The sequence below is a fragment of the Taudactylus pleione genome, unplaced genomic scaffold (genome assembly GCF_031769625.1).
Source record: "Taudactylus pleione unplaced genomic scaffold, aTauple2 ptg000451l, whole genome shotgun sequence".
NCBI lineage: Eukaryota > Metazoa > Chordata > Amphibia > Anura > Myobatrachidae > Taudactylus > Taudactylus pleione.
In genome coordinates this window covers 6,500,207-6,517,704 of record NW_028284853.1, presented here as the reverse complement: position 1 = coordinate 6,517,704, position 17,498 = coordinate 6,500,207, and the positions used below count along the sequence as shown (strand labels likewise).

The window sequence follows — 17,498 nt, the reverse complement described above, 5'->3', positions numbered from 1 at the left end:
GCAACCAATCAGATTCTAGCTATTCTCTTCTAGAAGGTGCTAGATAAATAAATCGAATCTGATTGGTTACTATGGGCAACATCTCCACTTCTAAAAATCCGCAGGTTTTAGTAAATATACCCCTCACTTTAGTAAATATACCCCGTTTGCAAAGAGTATGCCACACATGGTTTAGAACTTGCCATATTGGTAAATTAAATATATTTATTTACACAATTCTATGAACAAATAATATTGATACACAACCTTAGCATGGGAGAAGGGAGTTACAATTTTATATTTACTATCCTTAAGTTTTGATGGTATCCTAAACACTTGATCACTTTTTGTGTATAATCTTCTATTTAATCTATTGTATACCTTAATAGCTAAAGGGGGGAATTAATAATTTATATCAAATATGGACTATGTGCTAAATTAAATATCCTTTATGTCACTGACATAATCAATCAATATGTTTGAAGGACAACTCCAGAGTGGAATTAAATAAAATAAGAATGTCTTGCAATCAATAAAATAGCTTAACTGAAATACTCATGAATCATGAGAGTGCTAATCTAACCTAGTTTAAAAGAACCGAGCAGCCAAACGATCAGGTTACTCAGTTTGAGAAAGCAAATGATGTGATTCATATGTCAATACTAGAATAGGCTGATCTTATCTGACCAGTATTTGATCAATATAGGAGGCAGAAAGTGTTGTCATGTATTATATGTCAGTGTGCTAATGTGCCTATTTTGGAGACACAAGGGGGCAATTAAGATTAAATTAACCCGGCGGCCGGCACAACTACAAACGTTCTTGGTGTGCAGAGCGCAGATAATTAAAAAGCCACCCACTGTGTTCCTACAAAGGGAGGACAAGTATAACAGGGTGCAACTTTAAGAATCTAATTGCACTGTGTGTTAGAAATCTGGCAGCCTTAGCGCACACTAAATTTAATGTGCCCACAGCAATCCTATATCCGATTCCATGAATAGAGAGTGCTGCATACACCGTTATGAAAACACAGGCCAAGCCATTTAATTTGGCTGTACTGTGCTTTGTTTTATTTCTTTGTTGGAACAGTATTGATTAAATAAGACATAATACTATTGTAGACTTTGAATTCCCTGTATGTAATACACACAGTAATAAACAGGGCACAGGTTTGAAAATCATATTTTACTGTGCTTTGAATAAATCTCCTGACAGATCAAGGCACTAAATCATTGCACACAGTAATAGCCACATGAGAGACTGTACACTTGAATCCATTCATTAAAAGTGCCGTATACACAATGATTGATACACAGGTCAGGCCATTTATTTTGGCTGTACTGCGTTGCTCTTATTCTCTGTTGGCACAGTGCTGATTAAATTCGATATAATACTACATAGCTTTTTAATATGCCCGGTAGGCAACGGATGTGGATTAATAGATAGACATTAACTAGATAGACAATCAATAGATAGACACTAGGAGATAGACAGTGAATAGGTCAACCTGGTTAACAGGTAAATGATTGACATGGTCATCAGGTCGACATGCAAATGGTAGACACAAAAAAGGTTGACATGTGTTTTTTTGTTAGTTTAGCTTACCCCTAACCCTAAAAATCATGAAAAACCATGTGTTGACCATTTCCATGTTGACCTTTTAACCCAATCGACCTATTCACTGTCTACCTTTTGAGGTATATTGACTGTCTATCTAGTTACTGACTATGCATCATTCGGCACACACAGAATAATAACAGATAAAATTATATACTATATACCACTGAGATCAATACTTTGTAAAACTTGTTAGAACGACATATTGCGCGTACATCGGCAGGTGTGTAAACCCGGTATGTCTGTGAACAACGTTGTTCACAGACATATCAGGTCGGCCGTGCAACACAGCCGATGTAGCAGAAAGATATAATAGTAAGTCTGTCTGTGTGCACAGGTGAATCGTGGAACGCCCGAACACCCACATCTCACTGTAATCTCAACTGAGCGGGCAAATTTAAATGCCCGCCCAGTTGTGATGTCTGGCCAGATATATTGAGCGGCCAAGTTGGTAAGTGTGTATAGCTAACCAATCGGCCGTTCGGATGGCGGATCGGTCTGCTGACCGATCCGTCATTAAAGTGTGTACCCAGCTTTAGGCATTCTGTCAATAGTGATTTAATGTTAAAATAAAAACTGTAGTGAAAGTGTATAGGTGGAAATATAATTGATGTGTGAACAAATTCTATTTTCATAACACTAGATAATTAATCAGAGATATTTGGACATTATTAAAAAGATACATGACATAACTCTAAATTTTAGCAGTAGCTAAAATATGCTAATGACTCACTTGCCGCACAGCGTTAGAGACGCCCACTAAAAGCATCTCACGTCCGCTGTTCACGCACAAAACCAGAAACATTGGAAACATGGAACGCAGATCAGGCGGCCATCAGCCTTCTGAGTAAGTCTAAGCTGTGCAGACATAGCCGGTCTCCAGACACACAGATCTCCTGCTGCCAGCAAGGACACAGTGGCTAATTTATAGGTGCCCAGAATACACTGTTTAAACGGTCAGACACGCCTGTGTTTCTCTAGTCACCCTCGTTACCTCCCCCAAATGCTGACTACCTGTCACTCACTTTACAAATGATTCCTCTGTGTGAGCGCAATCGCAATTTAATCACTGTGCACTCTCAGTGCGGCTTACACGCATGCGCAATGGCTAACAATCGCTCAATCTGCGGAAATAGCCGCACTCCTCCACATCTGAATCAGTCCAAGAGGGGTATTCAATATGAAACGTTAACCTCACCAGCGAGGTTTTCGCCGCACATCAGAGGTTTTTTACGGCAAAAAAGTTTCGCGCACGCTCCGGATATCCCGTATTCAATATGAAATCGTCGAAAAAGGCACAACCGGCGAAAGTGAAATCAGCTATAACTTCGCTGATTTTCGGGAAAAAGACCCTAACACCCCCAAAAAGTTGTTTTGACATGGGGGATCACTCTGGATACCCACGATTAACCCTTCTGAAGTTTTTGGGGTCCTTAAACGGGCTCAATAGCTGCTATTTTGGGGATTTAGGAAGGTGTTGAAGAATAGTATTTAGAAGTTTTTGTTTTAGCTGAAAATAACTAGTCCCATCAAATTTGGGGTGCTTGAAAATGGGGGTGAGCATATTTAAAAGTTGCTAAAGTCAAGTTTTAAAAAACGTGAAAAATCAACCTGCTGCAAACACCTGCAATGAAAAAAACACTTGGGGCATATTTGGTACCCCCCTAGATTCTATTTAGCTAGTTTTTAACTTTGTACCCCCCAATTTTTTTTATCGCCTCCAAAATGAAAGTGCTTTTTTTGGGGTGTTCTAAGGTCTTTTTTTTTTAAATGTTGACACAGTTTACCTTTGGGGGACTGTCTGAAGGGTGCAGGGTGGTTTCCGAAATGTTCCACCCCAAAACCCCAATTCTGCATTTTTTTTTGACACCCATTCCTTGATGATACTTTTTCGCAGGGTTGAATGCAATTTACTTTTCGCACCGGCGAAAAGTTTTCAAATTGAATACGGTGTAAAAGTAAAACCGGCGAGAATGACGTCATCCGTGCGAAAACCTTGCAGAAACTGAGTTTTCGCTCCATATTGAATACCCCTGCAAATGTTTGATATTCAATAATTCTGTTACTAATAAAATATTTTATGAAGACGAGTAAAAAACTACAACACAAACATATGTTGTGATTACAGCCTCCAGGACCGTTTGTGGTTTATATAAGAATAGTAATACTAAACAAAATAAAACTATATAAATCCCAACCCTGAACCAATGGGCTAGAATAATAATATTTATCCTATTTCCTAACACTGTATCCAGATTCCATCATTAACGACTTCAGGCAGCTGAATTAAAGGATACATGTTATTCTGCTATTTTTTGAGACTAAATAAATGGTTAATAAACTAATCCTCTGGGTAGCTATATATTTGTCAGTGTGTTACAAGTGTATACATTATAAACAGCCTCAAGCAGCTAAACTGTTAGGATTATAGTAATCCTGCTGCTGATGTTTAGGGACTTGATAATAATGGTAATAAGTAACCTTTATCTTTGAGGTATATTAACTTATTGATGCACATCCTGTCTATAACATTATAAATAACTGAATAGGGCAATAATAAAACACTTTATAGTTGTAATTTGATGCTGTTACATGAGCAGCTCAATTAATCTACTTGTCAAAGGATAAAATTATAAAAATAAGGATGATACATAAGACCAATTGAACAACTAGTCAGGGTAATATCACACATATACTCTATAATATGATATATATAATACCACTACTTTATGGTCCTAATAAGGATGGATATTTGCATCCTATAGGTAATAAATAATACACGTAACGCTGTTTTAAAATTCTCTTTCATTTGGGAAATACAATAAAAGTTAAATTTTAATTTATTCTATCACTGGTTGTTCTGTGTCCCATAAAAGAATCCTTTTCTCCAAATACAAAAAAAGTAACTACAGCACTGCAAAATTATTATTGCTAGTAAAATAGACCAGGCATATGTCAGGTCACCTCAGTCTGCTCCATCTGCAGCTGTCTTCTCTCACCTTGTGCTGAATGTATAATTGCAGGACATGCCATTCTCGTTTATTATTACATGTATAATAGCATTTATTTATATATCGCTAGCATACTACACAACACTTTACAAACAACAATAATAACACAAGACTTGGTTGTAATGAACGACGGAACGATCACTCGCTATTTAGCGCTGCAAGTCGCTTAAGAAAGAATTGCTTTCCAGTCCAATCGTGTGGTTCCAAAGCACAAAAAGTTATTTATGTAAAAAGGGGTAACACGATGTAAGAGTTAACAATTAGAGTAAAAAGCAATAAAATAGTACAGCTCGATACATACGCGTGCGCACTGGTCCCAGTATACAGTCATCAATCCAGACGTCTGCGGTCGCAAGAAGATGTGTGTACACTGAGGTCAGAACACAGCTTATATACCTTACAGGTTTCAAAGTTAACAAAGGGACAAATTGACAGGTTCTCATTGGTTCTTGTTTCTGGTCAATCTGGTCATTGGTCAGTTCATATGGTGTCATCAGGGGTATGGCTCAATCCTCCAACGGTCACATTGTGTAGTTTCCCGCCGAACAGCTGGTTAAAACTGGCTACAACACTGCATACTAGTAATAACATTCTATTCAATAACCCCCTATCATCCATAACTAGCGGACGCATGATGCGACTTCTTTGCTGATAGAAACGGATGTCTGCAAATAAACAGGGATTTAGTATGATTCCAAGTATTCTGAACCTTAGATCTCCTTTAAGTACATATTACACCATAATTATTAGCTAACAAATACCATTAATAACTCTGGTTATTAACAATAATGTGTGGGAACCATTTTATATGTATACGTTCGCATATGTGCATCTGTGTATTGAAATAGCAAATATGTGTCGGTAAGTATGTGAATATATACAGATGAGTGTCCATGTATAAGTATGTGCATATGCATATGAACGTCTGTGTGTATGTATATATATATATATATATATGTGTGATATGTGAGTCAGTGTACGTGTGTTGCGAATATTTTAGCGCATCGGATTGCACCGACGCAAAGTAGCATCCTAGTAATACATCATCAGACCATAGACGACTATATCGTCAGATAATAATTGTAATGCGATCATATCCAATTATTTTACTTTGACAGTTCCACCCTTTGATAGCAAACATAAACTAACACATTCTATTCTTAACCTTTCTAGTCATGCATAATAAATTATTATTCAATGTTCTAAACGGTATGACACAACTCTGTCATTGAACCGTCAATAATGCGCTTCAGGAAATGGTAAAACAACCCTCAGCGGATCTATAGGGGACCATTGGTAGGATGTGGGACCTCATCGAACCTATAAAGGAAGTTTTGGGGGAAATTGAGACTACATTATCTATGATGTTTAACAAAACATTTACAATTTATTTTATTATACAAGACCAATCCTATTCACATGTTATTATCTGATGGTACATTCAATTTCAGGATTGTAATGCAGTTCTTCATCAACCTTAGTACCTATACCACCACCACTCACCACCATCATGATCTCATTTTCATGATTTACCTTGGTGGTACATTTTCCACACTTTAATACAGTAGGAACACATCTGACACATAAACTAATTACTAAAATGACAAGTATAAGAATAAGGAGTTTACCTACACTAGAAATCATCTCCTGTACCCACTCTCCCAGACAGGAGTACCATTTTATAGGGTTTAACCATGAGAACCATTCCTCTACTTTTACCTCAGTCTCGTACAAGGAGATATTATGGTCCTTTCCGAAATTCCCACTTCAGTTGTAGGATTTCATCCATTCTCCGGTCAATCACCTCTTTGGGGTCATTAGTATTATTGGTGATGTACGTGCAACACTTGACACCAAATTGGGTGGCCAAAGTCACACAATATCCACCAGTAATGGCTGTCAGGTAGTTTAACACTAGCCTATGTTGTACCAGTTCCTTTTTATAAGCCTGTAGCTCCTTACCCGTATACCTGAAAGTGTCATCATACATCTCGGTGATATTGTCTATTAATTTAGCCAAGTCTTGGATGTATCTAAAATGTAAAGTTCCCCGAGTGATCCTGTTGGGATCTAATGCTACCAAAATTTGGAAGCCAGTTGTTTCACTAATCAACTGTGTGGCTATATGTTCTTCACCAGGGATCATATTTCTTTTGTCACAATGTTCATACTGCGTGTGTATATATGGGGGTGGTGCGGTTTTATGGATACTAATCATTTCATCATGTGTAAGGGGTCATGATTTCTGGTAGTACCCTTCCAAGATAACATAAACCTTCAGAGCTCGGAGAGAGCCACTTGTACGCTTTCCTTCCACATATGAAATACACATCATCTGGGAGAACGTAAGGAACAGAATGCATCATTATCATGGAACACATTATTCTGACAAAGAATCCTGTCCCCATTTCCCCCATTTGACTGGTACACGTTTCTGGTTGTATAATATTTGCACAGTACCCTAATGATACTCTGCCAACCATTACTGTATCGTATCTATGTGTGTACCTATACCGGTAGTATCTCCCGTTTGCAATAATTCTGCGTACAAGTTCTGAATCGATAGGCTCATTATCAGCTCGGTGTGAATAGGTCATTTTCTGATTGTTCCAGGTCACCTCCCAATTTCCTGGTTTTCTAAAATTTGTGATCTTTAAGCATATCAGGGATCTATCTACCTGGTACTGGTGGAGCTTGAGACTTGGGGGTCTAGACATATTATATTTCTTGTCCACCGGTCTTCTCCCATGTAATTCAAGTACCTCTGCTAACTTTAATGGGTATGGCACTAATCCCGAATTACTCTGTCCTTGAGGTACTTGTGAACACACCCAACATTCTGTTTGGTTTAAGACCTTACCACTAAGGAATGGTAATCCTCTAAAGGATGCTTGCCCAAATACAGATTACTCTTGGACTGGCATCGTTTGGTGCATTTCTCATCAACTAGGGACCCACAGTGCTCACAAATAGCATATTCCTCAGACAATAACCCGTCACACCATCTCCGAGTTTCATGGCTAACAGATCTCTTAACAATCCCTGAACTGAGTTTGACCATAGGTTGCCCTGATTGTTCTATTGCTCCCTCCTCCGACTCCACTCTAACCGACATCACTATCGGCCTCCCTCTCCGTCATCTGTCCTCCGTCACAGAAATAGGAAATCCTGAAACAAATAAGAATGAGAAGAACCCTGGAACAAGAAGAAGACACAGAAACAGATCGCCACTCCATTGCTGGAATAGTAATCTGTACACGTCTCTGGCTCAGGTGTTTTCACTGCAGTCTCTAGTTCTCCCGGAACAAGCTCGCAATCGACAGGTCCACATTGTCTGTCTCGACTTCGCCTTGTACCTCCTTTGGGTGGTTGACCTTTCTGCTGTGATTGGAATGGACCCAGGTATCTCTTTCTGCTACCTTCAAAGATGTGGTACTTGTCATCAACTCCTGGTAAGGACCTTCCCACCGGTCTGTCAAACAACCTGAGCATAAGAAATTTCGGATCGTAACATATTCTCCAGGTTCAACATCATGACAGTTTGATTCTGGCATATCAGGTAACAACATTTTCAGTTTCTGTTGCTGTTGTTTCAGCTGTCTACTCATTTTTATAAGATATCTCATAGTAACCTCATTATTACTCTTCAAATCATCCTGCGGACTTATAATCAAATGAGGTTGCCTCCCAAACAGTATTTCAAAGGGGGACAGATTAAGAGGAGATCTGGGAGTGGTTCTAATGTATGGAGGACGATGGTATACTGCATGATAACAGTATATGTATGAGCTGAGAGCTAACTTACCTTGGAGGTACCCCAAAAAACCTCTGCATGGCACTATAAGGATCAGCACCTCCTCCTAATGCTGACTCCCTTCATGCCTCCAAACTGCAAGCAAAAAATATGGTAGTTGCTCAATCAGCTTAATGATATACTACAGGTGCTTGTAAAGGGCGGGGTTTACACTGAACACAGAAAAAAGAAAAATTGCCCCCCAGCACACTGCAGATAAATCAAAAATACTTGAATCCTACATGATATTAGAAATTCAGAGGTATTGGTTTACATATAATTACAAATTGGTATACTGCATGATAACCCCTTAATGTTAGGGATGCTGGTATAGAGGTGCCTTGACGTCGGCCCAGCGCTTATTCATATATTTGCAAATGTATGTAAACCAATACCTCTGAATTTCTAATATCATGTAGGATTAAAAGTCCTTTTATGTGTTGTGAATGTGCTACTGGTGTGCCTGCTGCTGTCATAAAGTTCCTAAGACGCCAAAGAGCCCCAAAATCATGTACTACCCCGAAGGCGTACCTAGAGTCAGTGTATATATTAGCTGATTTACCTTCTGCCAACTCACACGCTCTCCTTAATGCCACCAGTTTAGCCACCTGGGCTGCGTGAGGTGGACCAAGTGGTTCAACATCTACAACATCCTCGTCATTTACAACAGCATAACCTGTGCATAATTCTCCTGTGTCTGTCTGTCTATGACAACTCCCACCCGTGTAAAACGTCAAATCTACATCTTCTAATGGTGTGTCACGTATGTCTGGTCTTGCAGTGAAGGTCTGATTCAAATATTCCATACAATCATGTGTATCAGCATACCTGAAAAACTCACCTTCAACCAGAAACTCACCTCCTTCCACCCTTTGTGCACCTCGAGGCACATATGGTAAGTACGTTGCTGGATTTAACATATTGCACCTTTTAATGGTAATATTTGCAGGTGCCATCAGAGCTAGTTCCCATTTCGTGAACCTTGCTGAAGAGACATGTCTGGTTTGGGTTGAATTTAACAAAGCAGATACTGCATGCGGTGTATAGACAGTTGTATCATGCCCTAATACTACGTCCTCGCTCTTATTTACCAGAAGAGCAGTTGCAGCTGCACTTCTTAAACACGTAGGGAGTGATCTTGCCACAGTGTCCAATTGTGCACTGTAGTATGCTACAGGTCTACTAGCGTCAACATGTTTCTGTGTGAAGACACCTGCCGCGCAGCCATCAGCTTCCGTACAATATAACTCAAAGGGTTTTTCATAATCTGGTATTCCCAAGGCAGGTGCTCTCGTCAGACTATCCTTAAGGTTAAGCAAAGCCTGCTCTGTTTCCTCAGTGTGTATGACATGGTCGGGTTTTGAGGATGAAACTAAGTCCTGAAATGGTAATGCCAAAATAGAGAAACCTATGATCCACGTTCTGCAGTATGAACACGTGCCAAGAAGGTACGGATTTGCTGCTGGTTTTGTGGCAGTGTCATGGTCTGTATGGCGTGTATTCTGTCCGTTGTCAAGTGTCTTAGCCTAGGGGATAGACAGTTTCCCAAGTATTTGATCTTAGTCTGGCATGGCTGTAATTTGTCCTTTGCGAGAGATGAAGCAACAACAGTTTAGTATCATTTAAACAAGACATAAATGAATCAGAGCACAACAACAAATCATCTACATATTGAATGAGGGCAGACCCATTGCTTGATTGAAAAGATTGCAAACAGTCGTGTAAGGCATGGGAGAAAATACTGGGGCTATCTATGAAACCCTGGGGAAATCGTGTCCATGTATATTGTACCCCTCTGTAGGAAAATGCAAATAGATATTGACAGTCAGGGTGAAGAGAAGAAAGCAGAACATAAATCAATGACAGTAAAATGAGTAGCAGATGGTGGTATCTGCATGAGGATGACAGCTGGATTGGGCACTACGGGGAATTGGCTTCAACAACTTTGTTAACTCCCCTAAGATCCTGTACTAAACTATATCCCCTCCCCCCAGCCTTCTTCACTGGAAAAATGGGACTGTTGGCTGGATTAGCTGTACAAATTAAAATCCCTTGTTGCAATAACCTCGCAATTATGGGATACACCCCTAGCTCCACCTCAGGCTTTAATGGGTACTGAGGGATTTTTGGATCTTGCCTACCACTCTTCAAGTTAACCATTACAGGGGCTACATTTTCCATCAATCCAGTGTCCTGTCCATCTTTGGTCCAGAGGGAACCCGGTATTTGCAATAACATCTCTTTTACCTGAGATGGACTTTGTTCTAGAACGGCAGAGTCCAACATTAACCTTTGTGGTGTATCCAATATATCCTGTATCTCATGCGCAACCTTTTCCGGTATATCTAGGAATATACCATTAGGGGTACAGTATATGACACATCCCATTTTACACAGCAAATCCCTTCCCAGCAGGTTAGTAGGAGCCGCCGCTGCCAGGAGAAAGGAATGCTTGGTTTGCAGCGGCCCGATAGTAACATCTGCAAATCTGGTTAAAGGGTAATGCTGTACGCTCCCCGTTACTCCCATGGCTGGTATGGTCTTGTTGGTAACCTGTAAATTAAATGGAGAAGTTATCACGGATCTGGTCGCCTCTGTATCTACATGAAAAGTGTGTTTAGTACCAGATATATCAACTGTCATTGTAGGTTCTTCCCTAGCATTCTCAGTTAGCCCGACTGGCTGTAGACTTCAGGTATGACCTGACCCCTAGCAGTGACTATTATCCTCCAGCAGAGCGTTTGCTGTCATTATGTGAGCGGGTAACCGCTGGAAATTTCCTGAATCTTGCGAGTGCCCTCTCTGAGTGTACCTAGCATTCCCGCTAGGCTGTTTTAGCGGGGCGAGGCGCCCTGCCCTCCTTCTGGAGGGCAAAAAGCACCCTGCCCTCCAGAAGGAGGGCAAAAAGCGCCCTGCCCTCACAGCCTGCGGGTGCCATCTTCACCTGCGGGACGCAGTGTCCCGCGGGCGGAGAAATGTGCGGTGACCCGGTCACCGCCGGAGAATAGACGCCGGGCGCATGCGCCCGGCATCTATTCTCCCTATCTGCAGCGCTTGGGGGATGGCCTGCGTGTCCGTAAGTGCCGGGCACGCCCCCAAGTATGACGAAAAGGGGACGCGTCTTATAGACACGCCCCCTTTTCATGAACACGCCCCCTTTTTGGACGCGCGCACGCCTATGGCGAGCGCACAAGGTTGCCCTCTCTAGCCCCGGCGCCCTGCCTGCCGCCGGAGCTAGAGTGAACACTAGTACCTAGGTGTTCCCTTCTTAGGTGGCCCCCCATTTCTCGATTTACAGTGCCTCTTTAGGTGTCCTTCTTTATTGCAATTATAACACCTTACTGTATAATTTCGTTGCTGGTATGTGTTGTAGTTATGTGACTGTGTAGGTAATCCCTCCAAAGCCAGAATGCTCACTGCCATTATCATCTCACTCTGTGCCTCTTTTTTTTTTGGAAATGTTCTTAACATGTTCTATGGCAGATTCCCTAAGTGCATCTAGAGTAATTCCTCTCCAGTTAGGTAGAGAGGTTTGCACCCTGGTCTTTAGTTTATCTTTGAGACCATCCATTAGTACCGTAACAGCTACTACCCTGTGGTGTACATCATCTTTAATATCTGCTATCTCTGTGTACTGGGTTATTGCTAGCAGCGCTCTGGCGAAATAATCTGCTGCAGATTCACTATCTTTTTGTTTAATAGTGAAGATTTTACTCCAGTTCACTACCACTGGAAAATATATAGCCAATTGTGTGATTATACATTTTATATTTACATGGTTATCCTCATCCATTAAGGATTCATCCTCCTCCAATACACAATCCTTAATAAACTTTTGTACATTAGTATTGGAAGGGAGACAGGACCTTAACACCACTCGCCAATCTTTATTAGTTGCCTCATGAGCATTACCTAAATCTTTAACAAATTTCTGGCATTTGGCTAACTCTTTCCTAGGGCCTGGGAAGTCTGACATAATTGAATGTAATTCTGATCTCGTCCATGGACAATGCATTGCTACATTCCTGATGGGAACGACACCTTCTTTGTCTGGTTTCCCATTGGGAACTGCAATTGTACGAACAGGATGTACACCTACCACTTCACTATGTTCAGGATTAATAACACTGCAAACAATGAAAATGTTTCCGATGTGAAAATAGTTACTTCTAATTGATTTCAGCATGCAAAGAATGAATATGACATGTAAAACTCTCAGTTAGCTCTGAGCTCCGAGATATAGCCCATTTATGACGATGTAGGGTATTCCTAGTGAAGTGGGCAGAATGGAGAGAATCTTACCAACAATCTGCGTTCCGCGTAGAGGGGGCGGGGCGTAATGACCCAATTAAATGAATCAGTTATTTGTCCCCTCCCCTATTCAAATATATGTGATTCACGGGATTACCCACACAAGATAACTGTGGTGCACTGAGTGACAAGCATAGTGAGCGATTCCACCAAGACATTTCAGCAATGGAACAAAGATATCAGGGTAGGTGATCACTACTGTTGGACAGTGACAAGAGATGCCCCAGAAGAGGAGTACAAGCGACAAGCAAAGAGAAAGCACCCCCATGAATAGGCCACTATTTTACATAGTACTTACCTATGCTGTATGTTTGTTTCCTATGCTGTATGTTTGTTTCGTTTTCTGTTCTTATTTGTGATTGAATTAAAACAACTGTTATTTATTTTCTATCAAGAAAATATCAGATTATTTTAAAATAGCTTTTCACTATGACTATATTACTAATGTATATACAGTATAGTGCAAGTATTGTAGCTCAAAAAATACAGCTAGTAAAAACATTCTGAAATCATTTTAGTTTTTTTTTACCTCAAATTAGTAATGTATGACTATTTTTAGAAAGGAAACAAATGAAAAGTATTAATTTGTTGTACAGTGTAATTGGACTTATTGTTTCGGTACTATGGATGTTACCTCTCCTATTACGGTCTCCACTAGTCTCACCAATTTCAGCTGCTGCCCCTGCTGGTTGGATCGCTGCCTTTCCATCTGTGGAACGTCTAATATATTATCAGCATGGGCAATGGCTGAAATTACAGTAGGTTCATCATCTTCTTCAATAACATTTTCCTTATGGTGACTTAAAACAGGGTATAAGTCACTTATTACGATTTTATTTATTTTTGGTATCAGCTGTACTTTCACCTGCGGCCGCATATGGCGGCAGAGGTGCGCAAGCGCTATTATCTTTATGCGCGGTAACGCTACCTTGCAGGATGGGTACGCTACCTGGCGGCGTGCTGCTTTGCGGCATGACTACGCTGCTTTGCGGAGTGCTACTTTGCCACGTGTGTACGCTATTTTGCCGGGCGTCATTTTGCGGCGCGCTATTTTGCCACGTGTTCCCCTCGTGCAGCCACAACTTTAAACAATCATTATACTTTACTCTTTTCTTCAAAGATTTGACTAAACATATGTTGTCTCTAACATTACTTAGTACCTCTGAATCGAAACTGCCAACTTTGGGAAAGGAACAAGAAAGGATCCCCAGTTTTGTGTTTTCAGTACCCAGCTGAGCACCGCTGAATTACTTATCTAATCATCCTGGTTTGGAGCAAGTTTCACATCGTATTTTTATTATCTGGATGACCACGCATATACATACCCATTGACAGGAGAGGCTTGTGATATCTGCATCTGGGACAAGTGTTGGGGGCACTTATGTAAGTGAGCCGACAGGCTGCCTTATCGTGACCCCCCAAGAGACTAATCATCATTACATCCGAGGCACTGTCCTCATCCCTAGCAGCAGACGCTATTACTGTCTGCAAGCCAAAAGGCTGCCAAGCGGTATCTCCTGACAGACAAGCTCACTATACGTGTGTTGCCCGTACTTCCAGCAGCGTACAGTGCATCTATAACTGTGGTCTCCCAGGATACATAAGTGCCATTTTTTGCATCAGCAGGACTGTGTCTGTTTTCTGCAAGGAGAACTTGTTACTATACGTGACACTGCCTATTGTTCAGGACAGACTTGCTATCCAGTCCGGCACACTGTGCACAGATTTAAAGACACACCAGTCTATATGTGTGGAATAAGAATACCTGCCCAAACGAGTGATATCCAGTGATTATTGAGACAGATATGAATGTTGTTTTTAATCACTACCTTAAGAGGAATTTTTCTTATTTGCATATTTAGATGTTACAAGCATATTAATAGTGGGCTTGTAGTACTTATTTATATGTGTGGTGCTCAATATGCTTTTTTAGTTTATATCGATTAACAAGATTTTTATTTGAGACATGTTGTATATATATCTATGTTAATATTAACACGGTACATTATATGCAATTGATACTTTTTATGTTTTACAAATAAATTGTATTATTATATTTACATAAGATCGAGTCTAGTTGATATTATTCTGCCATTTCAGATCATTAATAGGCAACAAACGCAAAGTTCATTTTTTCCTGTTTTAACTTTGGGAAAGGGTTTCATACATTCTTTGGTCATCTTTACCCATATGTCGCAGTACGCTGTAGCATACTCGCCATACTTCACATTCATTATATACCTTGCCGATCCAATCAGCCCATTCATAAGCAGCCCCTCATCGACCATCCCTAGCGACTGCTTAGCACCCATCTGGGACAACGCTTTGGCTACTTCGCTAGAGATTTCGACCGGTGGACGAATTAAACAAGCTGCGTCCACTCACTTCCACCCGTTGTGCACCGCCGACCGCTAAGCGTTTTTCTGTTCGAGTGCACAACGAGGAAACAGAAAATAGCCTATGCAATTATTCTTCTTTCCGGACAAATTAACCAAGCTTTGTCCGACCACTTCCTACTTTCAGTTACTCTCCACTGGTAGAATTTAAGTATTCCAATAACACTTAACCCTTGCCAGTGATTTCCTCCATCACAACCAATTCACAATCATGGTTCACACAACCATGCGGTCCGATCGCATTGCCCAGAGACTCTAACCTATCAATGGACTTTGCGATTACAATTGGAAGTCAACCGAGAAACAACCTCCGGTTTTCTCGCCCAGTTACACCTGCTATGTATACTGCTACGGCTGTCCTACCCGCCTCTTGGACACCTTGCCGGCCCTGTCTATTTACAACAGTTCAAAAAGCAAAAACCTCCGTTTTTCCTTTTCACATCACAAGCATACGTTCACATTCATATACCTTTATTTTCTGGCCAGAAAAATGCTTTCCCTCCATGACAAATTCTATTCAGAGGTTTTAACAAGCGATACAAGACTATCTATGAAAACGATTGCTTAAACATGTGGCAGTATTACAGGGAAGACGCATACGCTATTTGCGAATCGCCTATTGCAGCGCACAAGTGACAATAAAAGAAATGGACTTTTCTCTCTTGTCCCTGGATTGTAATCAGCGCTCCTTAGATAACACAAAAACGGATATTCGGTTTCACAACATAAGTGCTAAACAGGCTTTAAACAGATTGGTTCTTACCCGTATATGACGCGTCCACCCTTTGTTGAGGAATCGAAATCCGTAAGCTATGCGTGATCTACGGTAGCGTGATATCAGTTGTGAACCCCCATCTATGAATACATGTAAGTCGCTATTTAGCGCTGCAAGTCGCTTAAGAAAGAATTGCTTTCCAGTCCAATCATGTGGTTCCAAAGCACAAAAAGTTATTTATGTAAAAAGGGATAACACAATGTAAGAGTTAACAATTAGAGTAAAAAGCAATAAAATAGTACAGCGCGATACATACGCGTGCGCACTGGTCCCAGTATACAGTCATCAATCCAGACGTCTGCGGTCGCAAGAAGATGTGTGTACACTGAGGTCAGAACACAGCTTATATACAGTACAGGTTTCAAAGTTAACAAAGAGACAAATTGACAGGTTCTCATTGGTTCTTGTTTCTGGTCATTGGTCAGTTCATATGGTGTCATCAGGGGTATGGCTCAATCCTCCAACGGTCACATTGTGTAGTTTCCCGCCGAACAACTGGTTAAAACTGGCTACAACACTGCATACTAGTAATAACATTCTATTCAATAACTCCCTATCATCCATAACTAGCGGACGCATGATGCGACTTCTTTGCCGATAGAAACGGATGTCTGCAAATAAACAGGGATTTAGTATGATACCAAACATGACATGTCCACTGTATTCTGAACCTTAGATCTCCTTTAAGTACATATTACACCATAATTATTAGCTAACAAATACAGTTAATAACTCTGGTTATTAACTATAATGTGTGGGAACCATTTTCTATGTATGCGTTCGCCTATGTGCGTCTGTGTATTGAAATTGCAAATATGTGTCGGTAAGTATGTGAATATATACAGATGAGCGTCCATGTATAAGTATGTGCATACGCATATGAGCGTCTGTGTGTATGTGTATATATATATATATATATATATATATGTGTGTGCGATAAGTGCGTCAGTGTATGTGTGTTGTGAATACGCATTTTAGCAAATCGGATTGCACCGAAGCAAAGTAGCATCCTAGTAATTCATCATCAGACCATAGACGACTATATTGTCAGATAATAATTGTAACGGGATCATATCCAATTATTTGACTTTGACAGTAGCGAGGTCTTGGGGCAGAGAGAGGTGATACTCAGCTATTTCTTTGTGTGGTAACTGTATTGCAGGTCACTAAGGCTCACATTAAGCTGAACACCAAGAAGCTCTACCAGGCAGATGGGTACTCTGTAAAGGAGCTACTGAAAGTCACCACTGTGCTGTACAATGCTATGAAAACCAAAGGCATTGAAAGCATCCAGGTCGGGGAAGAAGACACGGCCACATTTAAATTTGACCTTGGAACAAAAGTAAGTAATGTATTCCTGCCTGCACCCCCAAACGTCAGCTTCTTCTTATTCTGCTAAATACAGCTCTGCAACTGCCAAGTAGACCTCTGCTACCGGGTACTTGCCAAATATACCTCTGCTACCGGGTACTTGCCAAATATACCTCTGCTATCTGGTACTTACCAAATATACCTCTGTTACCTGTCACTTACCAAATATACCTCTGTTGCCTGGTACTTACCAAATATACCTCTGTTACCTGTCACTTACCAAATATACCTCTGTTACCTGTCAC

The 17,498-nt window shown here is 40.6% G+C and overlaps 1 protein-coding gene across 1 annotated transcript in view; it reads left to right on the top strand.

Moving 5' to 3' along the window:
• IFT38 (intraflagellar transport 38) overlaps positions 1–17,498 on the top strand; it is a 257,847-nt gene that overhangs the window by 17,205 nt on the left and 223,144 nt on the right. The window contains exon 4 of the mRNA XM_088448183.1: positions 17,045–17,224. Coding sequence (XP_088304309.1) covers positions 17,045–17,224 — 180 coding nt within the window. The remainder of the gene's footprint in view (positions 1–17,044; positions 17,225–17,498) is intronic.